The sequence below is a fragment of the Anomaloglossus baeobatrachus genome, chromosome 3, assembly GCF_048569485.1.
Source record: "Anomaloglossus baeobatrachus isolate aAnoBae1 chromosome 3, aAnoBae1.hap1, whole genome shotgun sequence".
Lineage (NCBI taxonomy): Eukaryota > Metazoa > Chordata > Amphibia > Anura > Aromobatidae > Anomaloglossus > Anomaloglossus baeobatrachus.
The window spans coordinates 649,109,273-649,134,806 of NC_134355.1; the positions used below are offsets into that span (position 1 = coordinate 649,109,273).

General features: G+C 42.3%; 1 protein-coding gene across 1 annotated transcript in view; it reads right to left on the reverse strand.

Annotated features, from left to right (window-relative positions):
• Window positions 1-295: 295 nt before the first annotated feature.
• The window catches only part of FKBP1B (FKBP prolyl isomerase 1B), a 79,752-nt gene continuing 54,513 nt past the window's right edge, over window positions 296-25,534 (reverse strand). Inside the window, exons 3-4 of the mRNA XM_075341162.1 lie at window positions 7,520-7,632; window positions 296-4,679 (exon numbers count right to left, since the gene is read on the reverse strand). Coding sequence (XP_075197277.1) covers window positions 4,551-4,679; window positions 7,520-7,632 — 242 coding nt within the window. The 3' untranslated portion in view covers window positions 296-4,550. The remainder of the gene's footprint in view (window positions 4,680-7,519; window positions 7,633-25,534) is intronic.

Here is a 25,534-nt window from a genome sequence, read left to right on the forward strand (position 1 = left end):
GAGGACATTACTACATAATGGGGAAGAGGACAACTTGTATGTCTTTACACGATTTAGAACGCTAAATGTATACATACATATACATACATCTGACCAATATACGGAGATGGGGTGGCCCAGGTCCAAATTTTGCATCGGTACCCATCGAACTCCAGTTACGCCACTGCTACAAAGAGTGCCAGTTCTAAAGGGTCAGTTGCACCGACCAATTACGGGAAAAGGCAAAAATAAAAGCTTGCAATAATTTAAACAGAAAGAATAAAGAAAACCAAAAACCATACAGACAAAGCCAAGGTGATTTTTCTTAAAATTTATTCCTTTTTTTGTAATATATATATATAGATCTGTATATACGTAGTTAAAGGAGAGGCTCTCTTTAGATCAGCAGCAAGCAAGACTTACAGGACTGAGTTGGTGTGATACAGCAGATAACCGTTAGCTAATGCCCATTTGAGTGCAGAATGTGCCGAGAACGTCCCCCGAAGGTCTCCATTCCTAAGTGTACTGTAAGGCAGTGGGCTTTATCCCATTAGTTTTATTTTTTTTTGTAGTGAGTTATGCCACAAGCAAATTAAAGGTTGTTGCTTCCAGTCGAGGCTTTACAGTCAGAAAAAAAATAATTCTGCCCCCCTCCATTTCCAAACACTTTTTCAGGAGTCATCATTTTGCTTGTTGAGACAATGGTCATGATTGAGCAGCAGTTTTTTTTTTTAAAATCACTGAACCCTGAGAAGTGAAGTTGCGGTATTATTTCTAGCACATAGAATGGCTGGGGGTCCCCATGTGTAATGCCTTAACCAAAAACAGTCGAAAGATTACGACCTCGGTCTTAGACAACAAACTCACGTTGGCCAAAAATTTGCCTTCATACCGGTAACTGGGATCTTTAGAATAATGGAACGATTGTCACAAAAAGTTAAATATTTTTGGTTCTTAAAAAAACCCAAAAAAACCAAAAAGAAAAACGGAAACAAAAATCCCCCTTCAGTTAAAGATAATATTGACAAGTAAAAAAACAAAACCAAAGTACTGTATTTTTCGTTTTATAAGACGCCCCGGATTATAAGACACTCCAAATTTGAAGGTGGAAAATAGGAAAAAAAATAATTTTTACTGTTAAAATGAGGGTCCGTCTTATAATCCTAGTGCCTCTTATATTAGCTCACCAGGAGGTAGCGGCGGTGGTGGAGCAGCTCAGGAGGGTCGGCGATGCTGCGGGCTCGGAGGAGGGGGTGTCCCGACTTAAGAGGGCCAGTGTGCAGAGGGTCGGCGATACAGTGGGCTCGTGGGGTGTCATGGCGGCGAGCACCATTGATCTTCGGGCAGGCTCAGAGGAGGGGGTGTTGCGTCTCAGGGTCAGTGTGCTGAGAGTCGGAGATACTGTGGGCTTGTTGGGTGTCATAGCGGCGAGCACCATTGATCTGCATGCGGGCTTGGAGGAGGGGGTGTTGCGTCTCATGAGGGTTAGTGTGCTGAGGGTCGGCGATACAGTGGACTCGTGGGGTGTCATGGCGGCGAGCACCATTGATCTGCGGGCAGGCCCAGAGGAGGGGGTGTTGTGTCTCAGGGTCAGTGTGCTCACGGTCGGCGATACTGTGGGCTTGTGGGGTGTCATGGTGGTGAGCACCATTGATCTGCAGGCGGGCTCAGAGGACAGGGTGTTTCGGCTCAAGAGGGTCAGTGATACTGCGGGCTTGTGGGGTGTAGCAGCAAAGAGCACTATTGATCTGCCGGCAGACTGCGGGCTCCATTGAATCGCTGACGGACTTCAAGAAAATGGCCGCAAAGTCCTATCTGCGTACGCACCGCCTCTGTGGCTATTTTCTTGAAGTCCATCTCATCAACTGCGGGCGATTTAAAGCAGCCCGCAGTCCGCCAGCAGATCAATGGTGCTCGCCACCGCGACACCCCACGAGTGTGCAGTATCGCCGATCCTCCGCTGCCGTAGACCTACCCTCTTGAGCTGCAACACCCCCTTCTCCAAGCCCACCGGCAGATCAATGGCGGCCTCTGCAGTGACACCCGAGCCCGCAGTATCGCCAACCCTCCGCTGCCACCCACTAACCCTTTTGAGCTGCGATACCCCCCTCTCCAAGCCCGCCGACAGATCAATGGCGCCCGCCGCCGTGACACCCCAGGAGCTCGCAGTATTGCCAACACTGTGCCACCACCGCCACCCTGGTAAGCCATATGTAGTTTGTAAGACGCACGCTCATTTTTCCCCCCAGTCTTGGGGGAAAAAAAAAGCATCTTACAAACCGGAAAATACGGTAAATAAAAATGTTCTACCCGAAAAAACAAAAACAGCATCAATCCACCATGGGCAATGACGGTACCATAACTCAGCCCCATTGTGTTGAAATACAATTTATGGTGTATTTTTCTGGAAACAAAAACAGAATGAGGTGGATAATGGATTTACATGCCAAAATAACAGGGGCCCTGGCTAGTTTGGGTGTTTTCATGACGATTGACTCCACACACAAAATGGCAACTCCTTATAAAACCGAATTGCAAAAAAAGGCAAAGCAAAAAAAACCCATTTTCCCCACTGGAAGGAAATGCTTAACAAAATGTACAACTTAGAGAGTGTTATAGCCAAAACAGCAGACTTGTTTGTGGTTAAAGTAGTTTTTTTTTGTTTTCTCCCTTTCCTTGTCTTCTTAGAAATCCATAAAGTTATTAAACTTCAAGACAAAAAACACAGACACCACTTAAGAAAATAAAATGACAATAACAGCAATGATCACCCCCCTCTTCTTGAGGAGCAGATTAATTCTTTTTTTGTGTATTTTTTTTTTTTTTAAATTTCCTTACATTTTTATTTTTTTTATTATTATTTTTATTTTTTACTTCTGGGCTGAGGCCAAGATCTGGGAAGATACTGTGATGAATGTATTAAAAAAAAAAACAATAGGTAAGTCCCTTCAAAGAGGCAGCCCCTTTGGCAATTTTTTTTAAGTCTATAAAGCAGTATTAAAGTTTTAAAATTAAATGAGTAAAAAAAAAATTTTAAAGGACAGCTGGCCATACTATAAAAAAAAAAAATTACATTAAAAAAATAATATATTTAGTAGAGTGGTGCAAAGAAAAAAATAAAAAAAATACTACATTTGGTAAAGTGGTGCAAAAAAACTAAAAAAAACAAATAAAAAATACTATATTTATTAGAGTCGTGCAAAAAAATAAATAAAAAAATATATTTAGTAGAGTAGTGAAAAAACCCATATTACTAAATATAGTATTTTTTATTTATTTTTTTTGCACGGCTCTACTAAATATAGTTTTTTTTGCACCACTCTACTAAATATAGAATTTTTTATTTTATTTTTTTGCAGCACTCTGCTAAATATAGTATTTATTTTTTTACACCACTCTACTAAAGATATTATTTTTTATTTTTATTTATTTTTTGCACCACTTTACTAAAGATATTATTTTTTATTTATTTATTTGCACCACTCTACTAAATAAATAGTAATTTTTATTTGAGTGGTGCAAAAAACCTAGAAAAAAGAATAATACAAAATACTATACTAAGTAGAATGATGCAAATCGATATGCATCACCAGGTCCATTTGCCATGACAGTCATCTCTTCTTGGTAGAACTGCTGCTCTTCTTTTGAATAACTGGCCTGGCACGATGTCACATGTGGTTTATACTGTTAAACTGATGTTGTGCCAGGTTAGTTAATCAAAAGAAGAGTCACAAACGCAGTCAGGTTTGAGGCGGATCTCACGCCCTCCTTCCCAGTGGTCACAAATTTCGGTGGTGGTCAATGGACTGGGCTGGACGACGCGTTTCGCACCACCCCTAATACTTAATAATATACTTAAAATACAATAAAAACTAAACAAAAAAAAATTGTTTTTGAAGACTCCCCCCCCCCCCCCCCCATCTACTCAACTACATTGTTTGATGCCGTTTGATCTTCAATTTTTTCGGGACTGCCTCTTTCAGCTGCCAAAGAACAGGACGACTTTAAGGATCAGCAGCAGATGGTTTTCAGTTTTAGCTTCAAACCGGCCACACGAGATACATTCATATTTTACGCAATTTGTGATGAAAGTTCATTCCTGGCCTTCTAAACAGCCAATGAATGTCGCCACCAAAAGATCACAATCCTACGAACGCTTTCGTAACTTTGTGGAATGTATGTGATTTGGAAGGTCTTCGTATATCTCGAGTATGAGCCGGTTATTTGAGCATCATTGATCTAAATGAAGGAGATCCGATGGGAGATCAATGAGTCCTTCATATCTCAATGACCTTAGTAGGAGCATGCTAAGATTGACCTACATTAGAAGACCATAGATTCCGTAGTCCTGTTATAATAATGCCAGAGAAGACTGCAAAGGAAGACAATGCAGTCCGCTTTGGCCATGGTTTAATGTAAAGACTTGTGGGCCCACTTTCTGCTGAAGTCTCCCTATTTAAGCTCGTCAACTTCTCCAGCAGAGAGGGTGGTGGTGGAGGAGGTGGTCAGTTAAAGGAAGAGATGGATAATGGTTTTGGAGATCTTTTTTCTCAGCCTGCCCTTGTATACGTTCACTCAATTTTCAAAAGCTCCACATCAAAAAGCAAGGTAGCGTTGGGCGGGATGACTCCAGGGTGTCCAGTGGCTCCGTACGCAACATCCGGTGTGCAGGTCAATTTTGCTCGTTGACCCAAACTCATCTGAAGAACGGGAAAGACAAAGAAAAATTCAGTCTGTACAAGAGAAATAATTGGAGCAGATTTACATTGGTGCTTGGACATTTGAGAAACCTTTAGAATTTTCAATAGCTCTACATAAATTTGGCTAAAAATGAAATTGGATTAACACAATAGTCCAAAAAGTTGATAAAAACAAAAATATTGGACTGTAATTTTTTAAACTTAGGATAATGATCTCATATGACATGTCTGAGTGAGGCCAAAATATGTGAACCTTTGCGGCCAGTATCTGGTGTGACCTCCTTATGCATCTAAACATTTCTGATAATTGTTGATTAGTCCAGCACACAGAGGAATTTTAACCCTTCCCTCCCTACAAACAGCTTCAATTCTATGTTTGTCACAATAACTTTTTTTTTTTGCAAACAACGCCAACTGTCATGGCGGCGTCAGGATCTGGGGAAACTTCAGATTCTTGCACTCTGCCTTTTAACTTCTCTGATGTCTGTCATCAGCGCAGGGAGACTCAGGTGTCGACCCACAGACTTGTAGTTCATAGGCAGGCTAGCAAGAATTAATCTCTGCTGGGCTGCTTGTTAATCTCTTTTAGTCACATGCTATAGGAGACCCAGTCACATTCACTCCCCTCCTACGGTATATATGCTGGCTGGACTTTTGCATTAGTGCCAGCTATAGCTATACTATACCGGCCTGGATAGGTGGATTTATCCAGACTTACTGGAAGTTGTTATATTAGTTATGGTGCCAGCTATAGCTTGACTATACCTGGCCTGGAGAGGAGGATTTATCCAGGCTTACTGTTGGTTGTTATATTAGTTATGGTGCCAGCTATAGCTTGACTATACCTGGCGTGGAGAGATGAATTTATCCAGGCTTACTGGTGGTTGTTATATTAGTTATGGTGCCAGCTATAGCTTGACTATACCCGGCCTGGAGAGGAGGATTTATCCAGGCTTACTGGTGGTTGTTAAATTAGCTATGGTGCTAGCTATAGCTTGACTATACCTGGCGTGGAGAGATGGATTTATCCAGGCTTACTGGTGGTTGTTATATTAGTTATGGTGCCAGCTATAGCTTGTCTATATCTGGTGTGGAGAGATGAATTTATCCAGGCTTACTGGTGGTTGTTATATTAGTTATAGTGCCAGCTATAGCTTGACTATACCTGGCCTGGAGAGGAGGATTTATCCAGGCTTACTGGTGGTTGTTATATTAGTTATGGTGCCAGCTATAGCTTGACTATACCTGGCCTGGAGAGGTGTATTTACTTGTTATATTATTGTTGTGTTTGGTTGTGGTGTTAATCCTTGTCCTTTTGTTGCTGCATTACTTCACATGCTCTTCTCTTTAGATTTTTGTTGTTTGATCCTGTGAGTTTGTAATGTGTCTCACTTTTGTTTTTTCCCCTGTCTGTCTTATCTGTGTTCCACATTCCTGCCGCCCCTTCTTTCCCTGGGGGGAGGGGATGAACAGATTAGCTTTAGTCAGGAGTATAGTAAGGTTTGGGGCTCCAGAATCTCCACCATCAGGAATCAGGAGGACAGGATAGTCTAGTGTCTCCTAGCTTGAGAGCCAGTATAAGGAGCCCCTGTCCCTCACTATCCCACAGTCACATCTTGACAATTTTATTGGCAGTTTTTTTTCCCCGCGAACTGCTACCTCTAGGGGTTGAACTTTAAAGGGGTTGTCCACTACTTTTACAATGATGGCCTATCCATTGGATGGGCTATCAATGTCTGATCGGCCTGAGGCCGACAACCAGACGATCAGCTGTTTACGATGCCGGCGGCAGCAGCTGGAAATGCTCAGTTCCAAAGCTGCCCCATCAACTGTACAACTGCCTGCCTCCTATTGATTTCAATGGGAGGTGGATGTGCAGTACCCGGCTGCGGACGTTATCAGAAGACGGTTAGCTCCGGAACAGAGCATTTCCAGCCGTCTACTGCTGCCATCGACACAGAGAACACCTAATCGGCAGTAATGCCAGGTGTCGGGCCCTGGCTGATCAGACATTGATAGGGCATCATTGTAAAAGTAGTGGACAACCCTTTTTAAGGAGTTACAAAACCAGGATCAGAGTTAGCTCCAATCCCACCCAATAAAAAAGGGGTATATTACAGCTGACAATCACTATAGATGCTACCCACACAGCTAACTCTTGTGAATCAAAGGCCTAAGTCCCCTGCTCTGTAATAATGAGATGGCTCTGCTAACCCAGTCCCTGTCTACAAAGCAAAGCTTATCAATGAGCTTCAGAAAATAGGAATATGTCTGCTCCACGACTAAAAAAACTTAAAAATGTAAGGTCTGTTTATGTAGCTAGTCACATACAATATATATAAGGCATATAAAAGTAGTTCTGGATGGGAGGGTTTGTCACACCATGGAAACAATTATCCAATTTGGGCAATTCTCTCCCAGCAGCTATACTTGATCTTGTAGTTCCCCGGTGAAGAAATGCCTCTGCCTTTCTATAAAAAGCATCTTAGCCGCCAGTCACTCGTGAATCACAGGCTTCTTATATTATCGGGAGACGTCCAGGCTATAATGAGGCCAGGATGAAAATACACATAGGGAGGACATAACATATTTTATGAGATGGTGTAAAAATAGCAGCGTCATTTATATTGGTGTCACATTGGGGACAGGAGGCGCGCAGCGATCGCAATATATGAAGGACAAATTACCGTCTTCTCAGAGTTCAGCAAGCTCCAAGAATAGTGGGACATGAAAAAAAGCCTCTTACCCTCCCCCGCTCCCCAAAAACGCCACCATTTTTGACCACAGTGGTTCATTGCTTTTCAATAGATGTTATTGAGGGTTTGCGGGATATGGCGTACCTGTGCAATGCCGTCATCCCAGCCTTTAATCACTTCCTGCCGTCCTAGCCGAAATTTGAAAGGCTTGTTTCTGTCTCTGGAGGAGTCAAACTTCTTCCCATTCTGAAGCATACCTGAAAACATCAATTTAAAAAAAAAATATGTTTAGGAAATTTGTTTCAAAACACTCTCAATATTGAAATTGTAACGCCAAGAAGGAAACCCTGCGAAATTCTGGAAATCACAGGATGGATAGACATGTTAATAATATGGAAATGATGAAAAAATGGAAGCAAAATTTTGAGCGTCACGTGCAGAAATCCCCGCACTTTCAACCTTGGCTGCTATCACTGAGGTTATTAATGGTTGTCTGAGGAATGTTCTGCCACTGAATGCACTTGAGCAAATCATCAAGGTCCACTGCTGGCAGCGCCTTTTGTAATTGTTCCAAATGTGCTTGATAGGAGACAAGTTCGAGAGGCTGAAGGCCATGGTACTACTATAATACTAAAAATAAAACAGCTATGATAATGCCCCATATGTAAAAAATATAACTATAATACTGCTTCTATGTACATGAATATAACTACTATAATACTGCCTCGAAGTTCATGAATATATACAGTAACTACTATAATACTGCCCTTATGTACAAGAATATAACAACTATAATACTTTCCCATATGTAAAAGAATATAACTACTATAATACTGCTTCTATGCACAAGAATATCCCTAACTGCTATAATACTGCTCCCTATGTACAAGAATATAACTATTATAATACTGCTCCTATGCACAAGAATATAACTACTATAAAACTGCCCCCTACATACAAAAATACAACTATTATAATACTGCTCTTATGTACAAGAATATAACTATTATAATACTGGCCCTATGTACACGAATATAACTACTATAATACTGCCTCTATGTACAAGAATATAACTACTATAATACTGCTCCTATGCACAAGAATATACGTAACTACTATAATACTGCCTCTTATGTACAAGAATATATCTACTATAATACTGCTCCCTATGTACAAGAATATAACTGCTATAATACTGCCCCTAAGTACAAGAATATATCTACTATAATACTGCCCCTATGTACAAGAATATAACTACTATAATACTGCTCCCTATGTACAAGAATATAACTACTATAATACTGCCCCCTGTATACAAGAATATAACTACTATAATACTGTCCCTATACACAAGAATATAACTACTATAATACTGCGCCCTATATACAAGAATATAACTACTATAATACTGCCCCTATGTACAAGAATATAACTACTATAATACTGCCCCCTATGTACAAGAATTTAACTACTATAATACTGCCCCTATGTACAAGACTATAACTACTATAATACTGCCCCTATGTACAAAAATATAACTACTATAATACTGCTTCTATGTACAAGAATATAACTACTATAATACTGCCCCCTATGTGCAAGAATATAACTACTATAATACTGCTCCTATGTACAGGAATATAACTACTATAATACTGCCTCTATGTACAAGACTATAACTACTATAATACTGCCCCTATATACAAGAATATAACTACTATAATACTGTCCCTATACACAAGAATATAACTACTATAATACTGCGCCCTATATACAAGAATATAACTACTATAATACTGCTCCTATGTACAGGAATATAACTACTATAATACTGCCTCTATGTATAAGAATATAACTACTATAATACTGCTCCTATGTACAAGAATATAACTACTATAATACGGCATCTATGTACAAGAATATAACTACTATAATACTGCCCTCTATGTACAAGAATATAACTACTATAATACTGCCCCTATGTACAAAAATATAACTACTATAATACTGGCCCTATGTACAAGAATATAACTACTATAATACTGCTCCTATGTACAAGAATATAACTACTATAATACTGCCCCCATGTACAAGAATATAACTACTATAATACTGGCCCTATGTACAAGAATATAACTACTGTCCCCTATATACAAGAATATAACTACTATAATACTGCGTCTATGTACAAGAATATAACTACTACTGTATAATACTGCTCCAATAATTTTAGTGGTTATATCTCATGACGGCGGACACACTGCGAATAAACTGTAATATTATTTTCCCCCAATAGGTGGCGTTATTTGATAGCTTGCGGTTATCAGCCATCACTGCAGTTCCCCAGAATACTTGGTGTACATTATTACCCTGCACTGTTTTTACAGAAGAGGGATGAATCACGCTCCGCTCACTATGAGGTTTACATTGGGAGACATTACAATATGTATCCCTGTGCTGTCACATTTTCCGTCGCCTCTGGCTCCTATCATCAGGAGGACACCGCTCCTCCCTGTACTACAGTTCCAGAAGTCTGGCAGTGACACCAAAGAGGTAAACCAGACGACATCTTCCTGAATAACAGAATATGAACTTTCCATCAGGGAAGTCCACCGACAAAACACAGTACGAGGTGAATTGTGACCTCTGCACAGACCATTATCTGACCTCAGCGACCTTGCTGACTAAATACGTTTCCTTGTTCACCAATTCTAATCCTATTACTATTCCTATTGAACCTAAGAGGTCATGAAGAGTGATTGCAGCAGTATGATTGCCAAAACTGTCTGGATCTGACATCATGTAGACCAGGGCTGGTCGTCTCGCGGGCTGCATCTGGCCCTCTGGTTGCTCCAGTCCGGTCTGAAGGGTACAAAATACCATGCCCTCTATGCTCGGCCATGTGAAGGCTCATACTGTATATAATGGGTTATGTGAGGGGTCATAATGTATATAAGGAGCTATGTGAGGGCTCATACTGTATATAAGGGGCCATGTGAGGGCTCATACTGTATATAAGGGGTTATGTGAGGGTTCATACTGAATATAAGGGGTTATATGAGGGCTCATATTGTATATAAATAGCTATGTGGGGGCTCATACTGTATATAAAAGGCCACGTGGGGGCTCATACTGTATATATGGGGCCATGTGGGGGCTCATACTGAATATAAGGGGTTATATGAGGGCTCATATTGTATACAAGGAGCTATGTGGGGGCTCATACTGTATATAAGGGGCCATGTGAGGGCTCATACTATATAAAGAGGGGTATGTGAGGGCTCATACTGTATATAAGGGGTTTTGTGAGCGCTTATACTGTATATAAGGGGTTATGATAATGTGAGGGCTCATATTGTATATAAGGAACTATGTGAGGGCTCATACTGTATATAAGGGGCTATGTGAGGGCTCATAATGTATATAAGGAGCTATGTAAATAGCTCATACTGTATATAAGATGGTATGTGAAGGGTCATACTGTATATAAGGGGTTTTGTGAGGGCTTATACTGTATATAAGGAGCTATGTGGGGGCTCATACTGTATATAAGGGGCCATGTGAGGGCTCATACTGTATAAAGAGGGGTATGTGAGGGCTCATACTGTATATAAGGGGATATGTGAGGGCTCATACTGTATATAAGGGGTTATGTGAGGGCTCATACTATATATAAGAGGCTATGTGAGGGCTCATAATGTATATAAGATGGTATGTGAAGGGTCATACTGTATATAGGAGGCTATGTAAGGCTCATATATATAGGAGGCTATGTGGGGCTCAAAATGAATATAAGGGGCTAAGGGGGCTTATACTGTATATAGGATGTTAAGTGGGGATCATAATATATATAGGGGGCTACGTGGGGCTCATGTGGGAAGCTATGTGAGGGATCATGATGTATATAGGAAGCTATGTGGGGGCTCATGTATATAGTCGGCTATGTAGGGCTCATGTATATAGGAGGCAATGTGATGGATAACGCTGTATATAGGAGGCTATGTGGGACTCAATGTATATACGGAGGTTATGTGGGGGCTCACTGTATATAGAGGGGCTTTCTCTATGGGGGCTCACATTGTATATAAAGGGGCCATGTGAGGTGCTCACACTGTATATAGAGGAGCCATGTGGGGGCTCACACTGTATATAGGGGTCTGTGTGTCAACTCATACGTCATATAGCGGGATGTCAGCATAGATAATTCTGCTCAATATTAAATGATACAATTAATATTTATATAAAAAAAATACTTATATTTAATATTAACATTGAGCAAAAGTCATTTCAGCCTCCACATCATTCACGGTTTCTCATGTGGCCCCTCGGGAAAATTATAATTGCCGACCCCTGAATTAGACCATACAGTGGTGCTGGTAAGTATGTGAACCCTTCAGAATTTTCCATATTTCTACATAAATTTTTCCTAGAATTACATCAGACAATTTCACACAAGTCCTAAAAGTGGAAGAAGAAAGTAGTGATCACCTCTTTGACCATGCTTTTGTTGAACGACTTGTCTGCTTTGGGTCATTGTCTTGCTGTACGAGTCTATTCAGATGTCCTGACATTTTCCTTTAGAATTTGCTAAAACAATGCAGAATTTATTGCTCCATCAGATTACAAGTCGTCCTGGCCTAGATGCAGCAAAAAAGCTAAAAATAAGACCTACCCCGAAAATAAGCCCTAGAAGCATTTTTCAGTCATTTTGGAGTATACCTAAAATGTGAGCCCTTCTCCAAAAATAAGCCCCAGTTGGGGTTCATCATACTAATGGTGTCCTGAAATAGGGTTTGGGCAGCCCTTTCAGGATATGTAACTTTTATTGGTGTACGGTGCTGTAAGCCCCAAAAGTATATACTCACCAGTTAGTTAATAGAATGAATATTCACCCTTTTGATGGCCCATAAAGGGCCCCTAAACACCTTACATTGTAAGCCCTTTGCTAAAAATAAGCACCAGTGGGGGTTCATCATACTAATAGTATCTTGAAATGCGGCTTGGGCAGCCCTTTCAGGATATGTAACTTTATTGGTGTACGGTGCTGTAAGCCCCAGAACTTTATAGTCACATGCCGGCTAGTTAATGGAATGAATATTCACCCCTTTTCCGGCCCATAAGGGGTCCCTATATACCTTACATTGTAATCCCTATGCCAAAAATAAGCACTAGTTGGGGTTCCTCATACTAATGGTATCTTGAAATACAATTTGGGCACCCCTTTCAGGATATGTAACTTTTATTGGTGTATGGTGCTGTAAGCCCTGGAAGTTTATAGTCACATGCCAGCTAGTTAATGAAATGAATATTCACCCCTTTTGTGGCCCAGAAGTGGCCCATATACACCTTAAATTGTAAGCCCTACGCCAAAAATAAGCACTAGTTGGGGTTCATCATACTAATGGTATCCTGAAATAGGGTTTGGGCAGCTCTTTCAGGATATGTAACTTTTATTGGTGTATGGTGCTGTAAACCTAGAAGTTTATAGTCACATGCCGGCTAGTTAATGAAATGAATATTCACCCCTTTTGTGGCCCATAAGTGGCCCCTAAACCCCTTCAATTGTAAGCCCTATGCCAAAAATAAGCACTAGTTGGGGTTCATCATACTAATAGTATCTTGAAATACAGTTTGGGCAGTCCTTTCAGGTATGTAACTTTTATTGGTATACGGTGCTGTAAGCACCGAAAGTTTATAGCCGCATGCCGGCTAGTTAATGGAATGAATATTCTCCCTTTTTGTGGCCCATAAGGGGCCCCTAAACCCCTTAAATTGTAAGCCCTACGCCAAAAATAAGCCTTAGTTGGGGTTCATCATACCAATGGTATCCTGAAATAGGGTTTGGGCAGCCCTTTCAGGATATGTAACTTTTATTGGTGTATAGTGCTGTAAGCCCCAGAAGTTTATAGTCACATGCCGGCTAGTTAATGGAATGAATATTCACCCCTTTTGTGGCCCAGAAGTGGCCCATATACACCTTAAATTGTAAGCCCTACGCCAAAAATAAGCACTAGTTGGGGTTCATCATACTAATAGTATCTTGAAATATGGCTTGGGCAGCCCTTTCAGGATATGTAACTTTTATTGGTGAAGTTTATAGTTACATGCCAGCTAGTTAATGGAATGAATATTCACCCTCTCTCCGCCCATAATTTCAGCAGGACCGTCTGATCATGTAAACATTGCCCTCCTAACTTTGTCAACTCATCATCCATTTTGGGAGTGTTAGGAGCCCCCTTTTCACGTTAAAAAGATAGACAATGTTGAATTACAAAGCCTGATCCTTTTGTTCCTCTGGAAAATAAATCACAAGAAGTGACAGGCAGCAAATTTCTCCACTATCCCCATTTAAAATACATAAATGGGGAAGTCGGGAGAGATTGCGGTCTGCCCAATTAATGTTCTAGTTGAACTGGTACCTCGCGACTTTAGCCCTTTTTCATCAAATGCCAGAATTATGGTGGAAAATTATTTGAAATTTTGCAAACATTTTTGCACAATTTGTAGGTGCGCTAAAATTTTGCAAATAGAGTATAATTCTTATGCTGGAACAAGGCAGCTGAAAGATATAGTCATTAGGAGGGGCACATTCTTTGGTGCAAATTGGACCTCGAATTTTCTCATGTTGATTCACTTTAAGGATGAATCCAATTTTCATTTCCCCGTCCTCCCCTTTATATCAGAGCCATAACTTTTTATATATTGTCGTCTCTACATCAGGGCTTGCATGTCACAAGACGAGCAATAGTTTGGAATGGCACCAGTTGCTTTACCATGTATTATACTGAAAAACTGCTGAAAACTACGGAAACAGACAGTCAGGAGAAAGCAAAACTCTGTTACTCCGCACTCACACAGAGGTACAAGACAGTAAGAGATTAGGAGGAAAAGAAGAGCAGGAAGAAAGCAACAAGACAACAGGGTTACACTCCGCAACCACACGAAACAAAAGCAAAAGAGCAACACATCTGGGACACCAAAGCTCATAGACCAACACAGGACAACCTGTAGCTGGTAGTTTGGAATTACACCAGTCGCTTTTCCATGTAATATACTGAAAAACTGCTGAAATCCACATAAACAGACAGTCAGGGGAAACCAAAACTCTGTTACTCCGCATGCACACAGAAGTACAAGACAATAAGAGATTAGGAGGAAAACAAGAGCAGGAAGGAAGCAACAAGACAACAGGGTTACACTCCGCAACCGTACGAAGCAAAAGCAACACGTCTGGGACACCAAGGCTCACAGTCCAACACAGGATATAATATACTGAAAAACGGGGGGAAAGTGAAATAGGGAAGGAAACTCAATTCCGTCATTTTGTTTTAAATTATAAAAAGGAGAACAATTCAATTTTTATTTTAATTATTTTTTTTAGCCTGGCCTATGGCAGAGTTTCACAGAAGCACCTAGATGATGGTGACGGGGACCTTCAGCCACCCCTCGGCACCCTGCTGTTCCTTTACCCCACTAGAATCATGCCAAAAATGATAAGCAAGACTCTAGCAAGACCGGCGTGGCGGACGTTAGCCTACATCGTCGGACTGCGGCAATGAGTATGTGACAATATGATTGTCTTTGGTTATTCTTGGATGTCTTGATAGGTTTACAAGGAGATGATAAGAATAAAAGGCCCGAAAAAGTGGCATAAGACAGGATGGGTAAAAATAGCCGAGGAATGCACAGTCTGGGAATGTTTATGGAGAGCGTCAGGCCTGACAACCACGTCGGCAACTGTGCTGTGTTTTCATCTGGGACCACAGTTGTTCGGGCCGGTGTGATGAGTGAGACCACTAGGACACAGACTGTTATCCTGAGAAAAGGCTCTAGCTCAAAGGGATGGGTGGGAAAATAATAATACCAGGGATTAATGGATAATAATCTTCATGCAATTGGGTAATAAGTAAAATGAAATTGCGATGGAGATGCGAATTGTTTTTGTCACGAAGACTATGGGACAGCGGGGAACCGGGGCTACTAAGGTGACTTTCAAGCTAGGTAACCATATGCTATCCTTATCCTCAGGGATACTCCTAATGGTGGAGAGGCCTGAGCCTCCTTCCTGGCCTTGCTCCTGACCAGTCCTGATCTTATTTCCTCTCCCCCTCCCCACAGGAAGGGACGTAACAGGAGTTTGTTGAAAACCACAGAAACTGACAGACAAGGGAAACCAAAACTCTGTTAGGCTACTTTCACAAATCAGGGTTTTTTTTGCAGCACGCACAATACGGCAAAAAACGGATAAAATGGATCCGGCGCCGGATCAGTTTTATCTAGGGATGATCGAATACCTCAAATATTCGGCTTCGCGAATATTTGCCGAATAGGTCGCCACTATTCGCGAATATTCGATGCGCAATGTAAGTCTATGGGAAACCCGAATAACAACTATTCGGATCTATTCGGGCTTCCCATAGACTTCCATTGCGCATCGAATATTCGCATAGCGGCGAGTTATCCGTTGAATATTCGCAAAGCCGAATATTTGAGGTATTCAATCATCCCTAGTTTTATCCCCATTCATTTGTATTAGCGCCGGATGGCCTTGCGTTGCATCTAGCTTTTGCAGGATCCGGCGAGATTAGCTAATGCTACGGTCGGATGTAATGGGCCTTGTAGCGTTTTTTGTCTCTGTCAAAAAATCAGACCATGCCAGACCCGGCGCCGTCCGTCATGTTGTATAATGGAAGCCAATAGGCGCCGGATCCATCGTCATCTGGCAAAAAACGCATTCCGGTGATGGATCCGGTTGTTTAATCTGAGCATGCTCAGATGAGATGTGAATTCATTTCTGGCCTTTCTCTCTCTCTCCGTCGGTCCCCCCCCCCTCTCTCCCCCAATCCCATACTCACTGATCACCGACGCAGCACTGCACGGCTGTCACAAAGCTCTGGCGGCTTCTCCTCTTTTGAAAATGCCGGCTGCTCATTATTCTATCTCATATTCACTGCTTCCCCCGCCCACCGGCGAGATTGATTGGTTGCAGTCAGACACACCCCCACGCTGAGTGACAGCTGTCTCACTGCAACTAATCACAGTCACCGGTGGGTGGGTCTATGTAGTGCAGTACAATACATAAATAAATAATTTAAAAAACGGCGTGCAGTCCCCCAAAATTGATACCAGCCAAAGTAAAGCCACACAGCTGAAGGCTGGTATTCTCAGGATGGGGAGCCGCACGTTATCGGAAGCCCCCAGCCTAAAAATATCAGCCAGTGCCGCCCGGAATTGCCATTTTCATATGATGCGACACTCCCGGGACTCTACCAGGTTTATCCCAAATTGCCCTGGTGCGGTGGCAATCGGGGAAATAAAGAGTTAATGGCAGCCCATAGCTGCCACTAAGTCCTAGGTTAATCATGGCAAGCGTCTATGAGACACCCCACATGATTAATCTATAGTGAAAGTAAATAAACACAAACACCCTCTTTCACCACTTTATTAATCCCCAAACACCCCTCCAAATCCGGCGTAATCCACACAAGGTCCCACGATGCTTTTAGCTCTGCTACATCGGAAGCTGACAGTGGCCATAGAACACCGCTGCTCTCTGTGAGCTCCACAGAGAAACTGAAGTGAGTCGCGCTGTCAGCAGTGACGTTACTCAGGTAGTGCCAGTGTGTGCGGTGATGATGGGGCGGTAGTGGCGGTGTGCACGTTGATGATGGGGGTGGTAGTGCCTGCTTGTGTGCAGTGATGATGGGGGCGGTAGTGCCGGTGTGTGCGGTGATAATGGAGGCGGTTGTGCCGGAGTGTGTGGTGATGATGGGGGCAGTAGTGCCGGTGTGTGCGGTGATGATAGGAGCGGTAGTGCCGGTGTGTGCGGTGATGATGGGGGCGGTAGTGCCGATGCATGCGGTGATGATGGGGGCGGTAGTGCCGGTGTGTGCGGTGATGATGGGGGCGGTTGTGCCGGTGTGTGCAGTTATGATGGGGGCGGTAGTGCCGGAGTGTGTGCGGTGATGATGGGGGCGGTAGTGCCGGTGTGTGCGGTGATGATAGGGGCGGTAGTGCCGGTGTGTGCGGTGATGATGGGGGCGGTTGTGCCGGTGTGTGCGGTGATGATGGGGGCGGTAGTGCCGGTGTGTGCGGTGATGATGGGGGCGGTAGTGCCGGTGTGTGCGGTGATGATGGGGGCGGTAGTGCCGGTGTGTGCGGTGATGATGGGGGCGGTAGTGCCGGTGTGTGCGGTGATTATGGGGGCGGTAGTGCCGGTGTGTGCGGTGATGATGGGGTCTCTCTCCCTCTCTCTCTCTCTCTCCCCCTTTGGCATAAAAAAGAAAAAAAAAACCCCAAACAAACGAATCCGTTTTCTGCTGGATCCGTCGCATCAGTTTTTACACAATCTGCGACGGATCCGTTGCATCAGTCACAAACCGGATTGTGCCTGATGGCAAAAAATGTATATGTGAAAGTAGCATTACTGAGCACGCACACAGAGCTACAAGACAATAATAGGATTAGGAGAAAAACAACTGCAGGAAGGAAGCAACAAGACAACAACGGTACACTCCGCACCAAGCAAAAGCAACATGTCTGGGACACCAAAGCTCACAAACCAACACAGGATAACCTATAGCTGGCATGGTTAGAAGATTTCATCCAGCATAAATAGGAGGAGACCATATGTGATTGGCGTCCCCACCACATATGATCACAGGATCCTATCAGGCAGACTAGCAGAGATTAACTCATGCTAGCCTGTCTATGAATCAGCACACAGCAGGTCGACACCTGAGTCTGTATGTGTTGATCCCAGACACCAGAGAAACCATCAGGCGGAGTGTCAGAATCTGCAATGTGAACAGAACCCGACGCCACCAAAAGGTGTCCAGTATAAAATTAGCCCATATTTTCAAAGTAGCTCCCTTTGTAGCACCTCAATAAAAGAGTTTATAGGTCCCACCAGTCTGATAATATTCCTCATCGAAATAGGATGGTAACGTGAATCGGCCGACCAGTCGTACTTGATATAAATCTACCATAAGGTCGGCTGGTGCGGTTTCCACATGTACCGACAACTTGCTTGTCTCACTTGCTTCTATGCCGCTGAGCCTCCTGATCCAGCCAAATCAGATTAATTGTGTGGTTCCTTTTGCACAATTCAATAACGCTGCTCTTAATGTAGGTAGAAAATATGTATTATAGACACTAACGTAATTGAACAGCACTTAGGGTAATCCAAGGAAAGATCATGACTTCATCCCCACACCATTACCAGGATAGTCAATGGTGAAGGGACACATAATAATATTATAAAGAGGGTTCCTTTGGGGAATAAAGTTTTTGAAACTTTTTTAATGCATATATTGCACAGGTCATGACTTGACAAGTCCTAGATGTAAAGTATCTAACATGTTGAGAGCTCTGCTAAAAGACTAAAAGAATATAAAGAACGTACCTATAATAGGTAAAAGACGAGAACTAATGTGCACTCCTCACCATTGAACTTGCAACGCCAAGAAGGAAAAGTCGTGTAGCAACAGAAAACATGTTAAAGGAGAAATGGAAACGAAACTTCCAAAACTCCATTTATTTCAGTATGGAATATAAGCACCACTCGCAATAATCCCCGCACTTACAGGGTTGACTGCTATCAATGAGGTTAAGAATGGTTGTCTGAGGAAGGTTCTGCCATCCTGAATGCACTTGAGAAAATCATCAAGATCCTCTGCTGGCAGCTCCTGTGTAATTGCCGACCAATGATGTCCTATAAGTGCTTGATGGGAGCCAAGTCTGGAGAGCTTGCAGCATGTTTAGGCCACACATGTTGCCAATCCAACCGTAGTAGGATCAACATGCACACTGGTGTTGTTATTGTCACGATTCTTCTGTGCAGAGGATCTTGCACACTGATGATGCTCTGCTGCACCTTTCTAAATTAAGGAGCCTGTAGTCACATGTTTCCTTTGTGCAGAGCATCTTGCATATTTGGAGATGCTCTGCTGTGTTTCTTTGAGCTCTAGCTAAAAGGTTGTTTGACAGCACAGGATTCCATGCAGGTTCTGGGAGGTTCTGATTACTCAGGTGTTCCACCTTCCTGGTAATTGCTCTGTTTCATTACTGAGCATGCTCTCCCAGAACCTCGCCAGTCGTACTCTCTGGTTCTGCAGTTGTGCTCTTGGTTTGTGTTCTGATCTACGTTTCTTGACCTTGGACTGTTTATTGACCCCTCTCTAACTGCTCCCTGTTCTTGTCGATACCTCCTGGCTTCTGACCTCAAACCGTTTACCTGACCACGTCTCTGTCTGCTCCCTGAATCTATACTTACTGTCCTGAATTTCTGACCCTCGGCCTGTGACCTGACTGCGTTTCTGCTTACTCCCTGTGTCCTGTCGTGTCTTCCGGTTTCCTGGCTTGTCTGACTACCCTTTCGTTATATTGAAAAATTAACATTTTCACATTCCCTTGTGAAGTCTGTCCTCTTCAATCTCCGGTTATCATTGCTTCCAAGACAAACGTTGGACTCATCATTGTTAAGGACAGACCTCCATTCCAGCCTTCTTTTTCGTTTTGCTCTGCCCTATGAAAGTCTTTAAAAGCGGTGGCATCAGGTCAATGGGGCATGGACGTCTGGCTCGTAGGTCAATGTTTGTGACTACGCCTTCTGATGGTGTGTTGTAGACACGGTTTCCTGCCTTAAGGCCCATTTACACACAGCGACATCGCTAGAGATGTCGCTGCCGATCGCACCCGCCCCCGTCATTTGTGCGTCACGTGCAAATCGCTGCCCATGGCGCACAATATTGTTAGTACCCATCACACGGACTTACCTGCCTAGCGGCGTCGCTGTGGCTGGCGAACCGCCTCCTTTCTAAGGGGGCGGTTTGTGTGGCGTCACATCGACGTCACACGGCAGGCGTCCAATAGAAGCAGAGGGGCGGAGAGCAGCCACATGAAAGACGCCCACCTCGTTGCCGGAGGACGCAGGTACGGTGTTGTTCCTCGTTCCCGGGGTGTCACACATAGCGATGTGTGCTGCCTCAGGAACGACGAACAACCTACGTCCTGCAACAGCAACGATATTATGAAAATGAACGACGTGTCAACGATCAACGATTAGGTGAGTATTTTTGATCGTCAGCGGTCGTTCGTATGTGTCACACGCAACGACGTCGCTAACAAGGCTGGATGTGCGTCATGAATTCTGTGACCCCAACGATATCTTGTTAGCGATGTCGTTGCGTGTAAAGTGGCCTTTAGTCTTTGTATGTGACACCAGATTTCACCTGCAGTGCAGAAAGGATCACTACACACCATTATTTGAATCTGATAAAACCAAGATGGAATCGTCACATTGGTCCTAGTCCTGAGATTACGATGAGGGGAGACAGCGTGCAATAGACAGGACCCTCTAATCTAAATACCAAGTGCACTGACAGCTTTGTGTTACAATACACCAGCGGTATGTCCATTTCTCCAAAGTGTCCCAAGAGCTATTTTTTCATATGACAACATCAGGCTCTATGTCGTTTGTGTTATTATGACTAGCCTACATGGTCTAAACGTGCTACCATAGCCTGCAGCGTCTCCAGACTTGTCTCCCATCGAGCACATACTGAATACGGAACAAATCAAGTGGTTTAAAAAACAATTTGTTTTAGCTCTTGATGTTGCAATATCAATGTTAAGAAGTGTAATACTGCCCCTGTAACAAGAATTTAACTATTATAATACTACCCCAATGTACAAGAATATAACTACTATAATACTGCCCCTGTAACAAGAATTTAACTACTATAATACTACCCCAATGTACAAGAATGTAACTACTATAATACTGCCCCTATGTACAAGAATATAACTACTATAATACTGCCCCTATGTACAAGAATATAACTACTATAATACTGCCCCCATGTAAAAGAATATAACTACTATAATACTGTCCCTATATACAAGAATATAACTACTATAATACTGCCCCTATGTGCAAGAATATAACTACTATAATACTGCCCCACCCATGTAGAAGAATATAACTACTATAATACTGCCCCCATGTAAAAGAATATAACTACTATAATACTGTCCCTATATACAAGAATATAACTACTATAATACTGCCCCTATGTACAAGAATATAACTACTATAATACTGCCCCCATGTAAAAGAATATAACTACTATAATACTGTCCCTATATACAAGAATATAACTACTATAATACTGCCCCTATGTGCAAGAATATAACTACTATAATACTGCCCCCCACCCATGTAGAAGACTATAACTACTATAATACTACCTGTATGTACATGAATATAACTACTATAATACTGCCCCTATATACAAGAATATAACTACTATAATACTGCCTCCTATGTACAAGAATATAACTACTATAATACTACCCTAATGTACAAGAATATAAATTACTATAATACTGCTCCTATGTATCAGAATATAACTACTATAATACTGCCCCTATATACAAGAATATAACTACTATAATACTGTCCCTTATATACAAGAATATAACTACTAAAAATACTGCTCCTATGTACAAGAATATAACTACGTTAATACTGTCTCTATGTACAATAATATATGGAATGCATTTTAATGGGCATATACAGTGCCTTGCGAAAGTATTTGGCCCCCTTGAATTTTTCAATCTTTTCCCCACATTTCAGGCTTCAAACATAAAGATAAAAATGTTAATGTTCTGGTGAAGAATCAACAACAAGTGGGACACAATTGTGAAGGTGAGCTAAATTTATTGCTTATTTAAAACTTTTATAAAAAAGAATAAACTGAAAATTGGGGCGTGCAATATTATTCATCCCCTTTACTTTCAGTGCAGCAAACTCACTCCAGAAGTTCACTGAGGATCTCTGAATGATCCAATGTAGTCCTAAATGACTGATGATGATAAATATAATCCCCCGTGTGTAATCAAGTCTCCGTATAAATGCCCCTGCTCTGTGATAGTCTCAGGGTTCTGTTTAAAGCACAGAGAGCATCATGAAGACCAAGGAACACAACAGGTAGGTCCGTGATACTGTTGTGGAGAAGTTTAAAGCCGGATTTGGTTACAAAAAGATTTCCAAAACCTTAAACATCCCAAGAAGCACTGTGCAAGCGATCATATTGAAATGGAAGGAGTATCATACCACTGCAAATCTACCAAGACCCGGCCGTCCATCCAAACTTTCATCTCAAACAAGGAGAAGACTGATCAGAGATGCAGCCAAGAGGCCCATGATCACTCTGGATGAACTGCAAAGATCTACAGCTGAGGTGGGAGAGTCTGTCCATAGGACAACAATCAGTCGTACACTGCACAAATCTGGCCTTTATGGAAGAGTGGCAAGAAGAAAGCCATTTCTCAAAGATATCCATAAAAAGTGTTGTTTAAAGTTTGCCACAAGCCACCTGGGAGACACCAAACATGTGGAAGAAGGTGCTCTGGTCAGATGAAACCAAAACCGAACTATTTGAGCACAATGCCAAACGATATGTTTGGTGTAAAAGCATCACAGCTCATCACCCTGAACACACCATCCCCACTGTCAAACATGGTGGTGGCAGAATCATGGTTTTGGCCTGCTTTTTTTCAGCAGGGACAGGGAAGATGGGTAAAATTGATGGGAAGATGGATGGAGCTAAATACAGGACCATTCTTGAAGAAAATCTGTTGGAGTCTGCAAAAGACCTGAGACTGGGACGGAGATTTGTCTTCCAACAAGACAATGATCCCAAACATAAAGCAAAGTCTACAATGGAATGGTTCACAAATAAACATATCCAGGTGTTAGAATGGCCAAGTCACAATCCAGACCTGAACCCAATCGAGAATCTGTGGAAAGAGCTGAAAACTGCTGTTCACAAACGCTCTCCATCCAACCTCACTCAGCTCCATCTGTTTGGGCAAGAATTTCAGTCTCTCGATGTGCAAAACTGATAGGCACATACCCCAAGCGACTGCAGCTGTAATCGCAGCAAAAGATGGTGCTATAAAGTATTAACTTAAAGGGGATGAATAATATTGCACACCCCAATTTTCAGTTTTTTATTTTTTTACAAAAATTTAAAATAAGCAATAAATATCTTTCACCTTCACAATTGTGTCCCACTTGTTGTTGATTCTTCACCATAACATTTTTATCTTTATGTTTGAAGCCTGAAATGTGGGAAAAGGTTGAAAAATTCAAAGGGGCTGAATACTTTCGCAAGGCACTGTATATTCAAAATTTCACAGACGCAATCTATGTAAGCCCAGCATTTCAGCAGTATGGGTTTAATGCTTAGCAATGAAAGCACCATGAGAGAAATCTGACAATCTTTGGGGCGTCCTCCTATGGCAATAGCTTTGAATGCAGGTTTTATACAGTTTCAGAATAAAAAGGCTCAACGAAAAAACAATTGGTGTGTGCTCGGCGGGGGCACAATCACGCTGCCTTACTCAATAGGCCACAGCGGAGGAGAAGCTTTACAAGTGGAGGATTTCAGCATGGAAAGCGTATCCAGCGCAGTATAATTAGCCGTGTTCTGCGCTCTTGTACTCTACAGGGGAAGTTTCTCTGAAATCCTCGGCTTGGGAATAATTAGGTGCACAGCACAGACGAGGAGCAGCGGGACCCAACAATGAAATCAAAGGCTTTTGTGCATTCCTCTTATAGAACTTTACACCAGAATCTGTTTTTTAGTTTCATTTTTTTTTCTTTTTGTCTTCCGGTACAAGAAAAAGGTAAATTGTTATGTTAATTATGCTATAAAAGGAAGCGTACAAACCCCCCCCCCTCAATAATTAAAGGGGCTATCCATCTACTATGACAATTTTTTTATTTTTATTTACGGTAAATACATTAATTTTTGTGGCTAAAATCATTTTTGCAAATGATCCATTAGATGCGACAACTCCAGCACTTTACCCGGCTCCTCCCGATTGCCCTGGTGCGGTGGCAATCTGGGTAACTAAGGCGTTAATAGCAGCCCACAGCTGCCTGCCACTAAGCCCTAGATTAGTAATGGAAGACATCTATGAGATGCCCCCTTTACTAATCTGTAAGGGAAAGGAAATAAGCACAAATACCAAAAAATATCTTTTATTTGAAGTAAAATACAAAGAAAGACCACCCTCTTTCACCCTTTTATTAACCCCAAAAACACCCCTGCAGGTCTGACATAATCCTCAAAAGGTGCCACAATGCTTCCAGCTCTGCTACCTCACAGAGAGCGATCATGAAGTATGACCAAATGCTGTGAGGTTCAGGTAGAAAATGAATAAGTCTCGTGATGAGTGGTTATGTCCCTTGAGGTCAGGTTAGCCGTGGTCACGGCTGGAGGTTCCCAAGGTCATACATACCTGTGACCGCAGGTGACCTGAACTCAGGGTACCTCAATAAACTCAAGTGAGGTTACTGAAGTCACATCAAGGTCAGGTTGCATGCGGTCACAGGTGGATGACCGTGGGAACCTCCAGCCATGGCCATGTCTAACCTGTGTGACATCACCACTGATCGCTGCAGCTAATTCATTCTCTGCTTGGAGCTCACAGTGGGCAATCATGTTTCATGATCACGAGCTGTCACTCAGATATAGCAGTGCTAGAAGCATCAATGGACCTTGTGTGGATTACGTCAGACCTGAAGGAGTGTTATTGGGGTTAATAAAGGAGTGAAAGAGGGTGGTCTTTTTTGTATTTTATTTCAAATAAATATTTTTTTCAGTGTTTGTTTTTTTATTTAATTTTACTTACAGATTAGTGATGGGGAGATCTCATAGATACCTCCCATCACTAATTTGGGGTTTAGTGGCAGTTGTGGGCTTCTATTAACCCCTTAGTTACCCAGATTGCCACCGCACCAAGGAAATCGGGTAAGGTGCTGGGGTTGTCACCAAGTGATGCGATCCCATAATCGTGCGAGTCATACATTCGTGTGAGAGCAAGGGTCATTTAAGGGGCTACTTTTCTTCCGTCCTGGCTCAGTTTCAGAGAGAAGGAACAGCAGGTTGCAGCTCTAAATCTTGAACAGCTTCTAGGTGGTGTTCACGTATAATTATTACATACAGTGAGGCGCACCAGCGTACCTTACAGAGGAGATGTAACCTCTGCAACTGACCTCGTAGTCACCTAAAGTAAAGAGAGCATAGGAGATCCCAGGGGGTATGCTGTGCTGATAGTCCTGTATATATGTGGACTGTGAGAATC